Consider the following 2,024-nt stretch of genomic DNA (forward strand, 5'->3'; position numbering starts at 1 on the left):
GGCAAACCTCTCAGGTCCAGCCGCAGTGGCCTCCTTGTGCTTCCTCCAACATGCCAGGTGCGCCCCAGCCTCAGGTCTTCACACTCCTGCTCCCTCTGCTTAGAGCTCTCTTCTCCCAATTAATCTCATGGCTTGCCCCTCTCTCCTTCAAGTCCTTATGCATATATCACCTCCCGCAGGAGCTCTTTGTTAACCACTGTATTTAGAATTTCAACCTTCACCCTGACACTCTCAACTCCCTTCATGGTTTCAGTTGTCTGTATGCACTGTATCTGACATACTGCATATTTTACTTATTTATTTGGTTGTTTGTCTGTCTCCCTTACTAAGATGTAACCTTCATGAAGACAAGAATTTTCATCTGTTTGCTCACTACATTAGACCAGCACTTTTGGAATATTGTATACATGGACATAGTAGGTGTTTGATAAAAATTTGTTTACTAAACAAATGAGAGATTAAAATAAATACATTTTCTGCCTACTCCCCCCCCCCATATGGGTAGAAACCCCATTATCATTTCATTTGAGAAGTGGAATATCTTAGTCCAGCTCATGAAATGTCTATGTTCTAGGGAAAGCACAGGTTGAAGCCTCCAGCACCCAATATCAAGTTTTCTCTCAAAGGAGTCTCACAAACTAAAAAAACTCTACCTGGAAAATAAAAGCCATTTTCATCACATCTTGCAATAACCTTCTGGCCTTTGAGGTGGTCTGGTTTTTTGGATTTGATTTTCTTTGTTGAATTTCCTTGCAATTTCTGCTGCTGAAAAGACAAAACAGTAATGATTCATGAAAAAAGTCAATGCAGATAGTAAAAACAGTTAAGTACTGGGTAGTCTGGGATTCTCTCCTAAGAATCACTCTATTAAAGCATTACAGAACACACTTATACTATATACTCANTGTGCCTTGGCCTCTGTGTGCATCTCAAATGCTCGGGTCCATACTGACTCTCATCCAGGCAACTCCCAAGTACATTTACCAATTTTCAAGTAAGATGTCCCAGTTGTCTGTTCTACATATATACCTGCTAGAAACCAAACATCCACTGAAGTATTTTTTTTCCTACCTGAATACATTATTTAGTTAAATTTAATTAATAATTATTATTTTAACTGGTGATTGATAGATAATGCCTATGCGAAGTAAGCTATGTTTCTGTAGTATGATCTTTTTGCCTGAAAGAGCTTCCTCAAGGTTCTCTCCTAGTTTCTCTTTTCTCTATAGACCTTTCTCATGATTTCGCTGATGACTTTTGTGTTGACATTTGCAAAATCTGTATCTCCAGATAGACTTTCTCTCCAAACTCTAGACTCTTATCACCAAGTGCTTCTCTGACATCTTCAGTTGGGCATGTCATAGGCACCTACAACTCATCACGTCCCAGATCCATCTCATCGTCTTCCTGTCCACACCACCATCTGCTGTAGGCACCACTCTCTACCTAATGGCCCAAGCCAGGGACCCGAGTGACCTCCCAACCCAGTTAGTATCCATTCTTTACACTGCAATGGGAGGGATCTTTTAAAAATATCCAGTGTGATTGTGTTTCTTCCTGCATTTTTATTCTGTTTTTTGTTTGTTTGTTTGTTTTGGCGGCTGAACGTACAGGGATCCGAACCCTTGACCTTCATGTTACCATCAGCACACTCCCAAGTCTCTCTGCTTTAAATGTGGCTCCCCAATGCCTGCAGAGTAAAGTTCAAGCTCTTTAACATAACCCTTTATGAATGGCTCCATGCTTACCTCTCTGAGGAGCTTTATTATTTTCTACCCTTCCTTTGCATTCTAGGTTCTGGCCATAATCAATTTTATTTCTCCAGAAATAGAATGTTTTTCTTTGCTTCTAGACATTCACACATATTATTGTCATTATCCACAAAGCCCCCTTTATACCTCCACCCCCTGCTGCACTTTACGTGGCTGATTCTTTCAGGAATCACATCGCCCAGGAAGTCTTGGGCAAACCTCTCAGGTCCAGCCGCAGTGGCCTCCTTGTGCTTCCTCCAACATGCCAGGTGC

The 2,024-nt window shown here is 41.2% G+C and overlaps 1 protein-coding gene across 1 annotated transcript in view; it reads right to left on the minus strand.

Annotated features, from left to right (window-relative positions):
• The window catches only part of LOC103581175 (von Willebrand factor A domain-containing protein 3B-like), a gene marked incomplete at both ends in the record, with an annotated part of 18,404 nt that extends 17,639 nt beyond the window's left edge, over nucleotides 1-765 (minus strand). The window contains one exon of the mRNA XM_008563068.1: nucleotides 654-765. Within this exon, the coding sequence (XP_008561290.1) occupies nucleotides 654-765 (112 nt within the window). The remainder of the gene's footprint in view (nucleotides 1-653) is intronic.
• Nucleotides 766-2,024: the final 1,259 nt, after the last annotated feature.

This window comes from Galeopterus variegatus, unplaced genomic scaffold, assembly GCF_000696425.1.
Source record: "Galeopterus variegatus unplaced genomic scaffold, G_variegatus-3.0.2 Scaffold12500, whole genome shotgun sequence".
Taxonomy (NCBI): domain Eukaryota; kingdom Metazoa; phylum Chordata; class Mammalia; order Dermoptera; family Cynocephalidae; genus Galeopterus; species Galeopterus variegatus.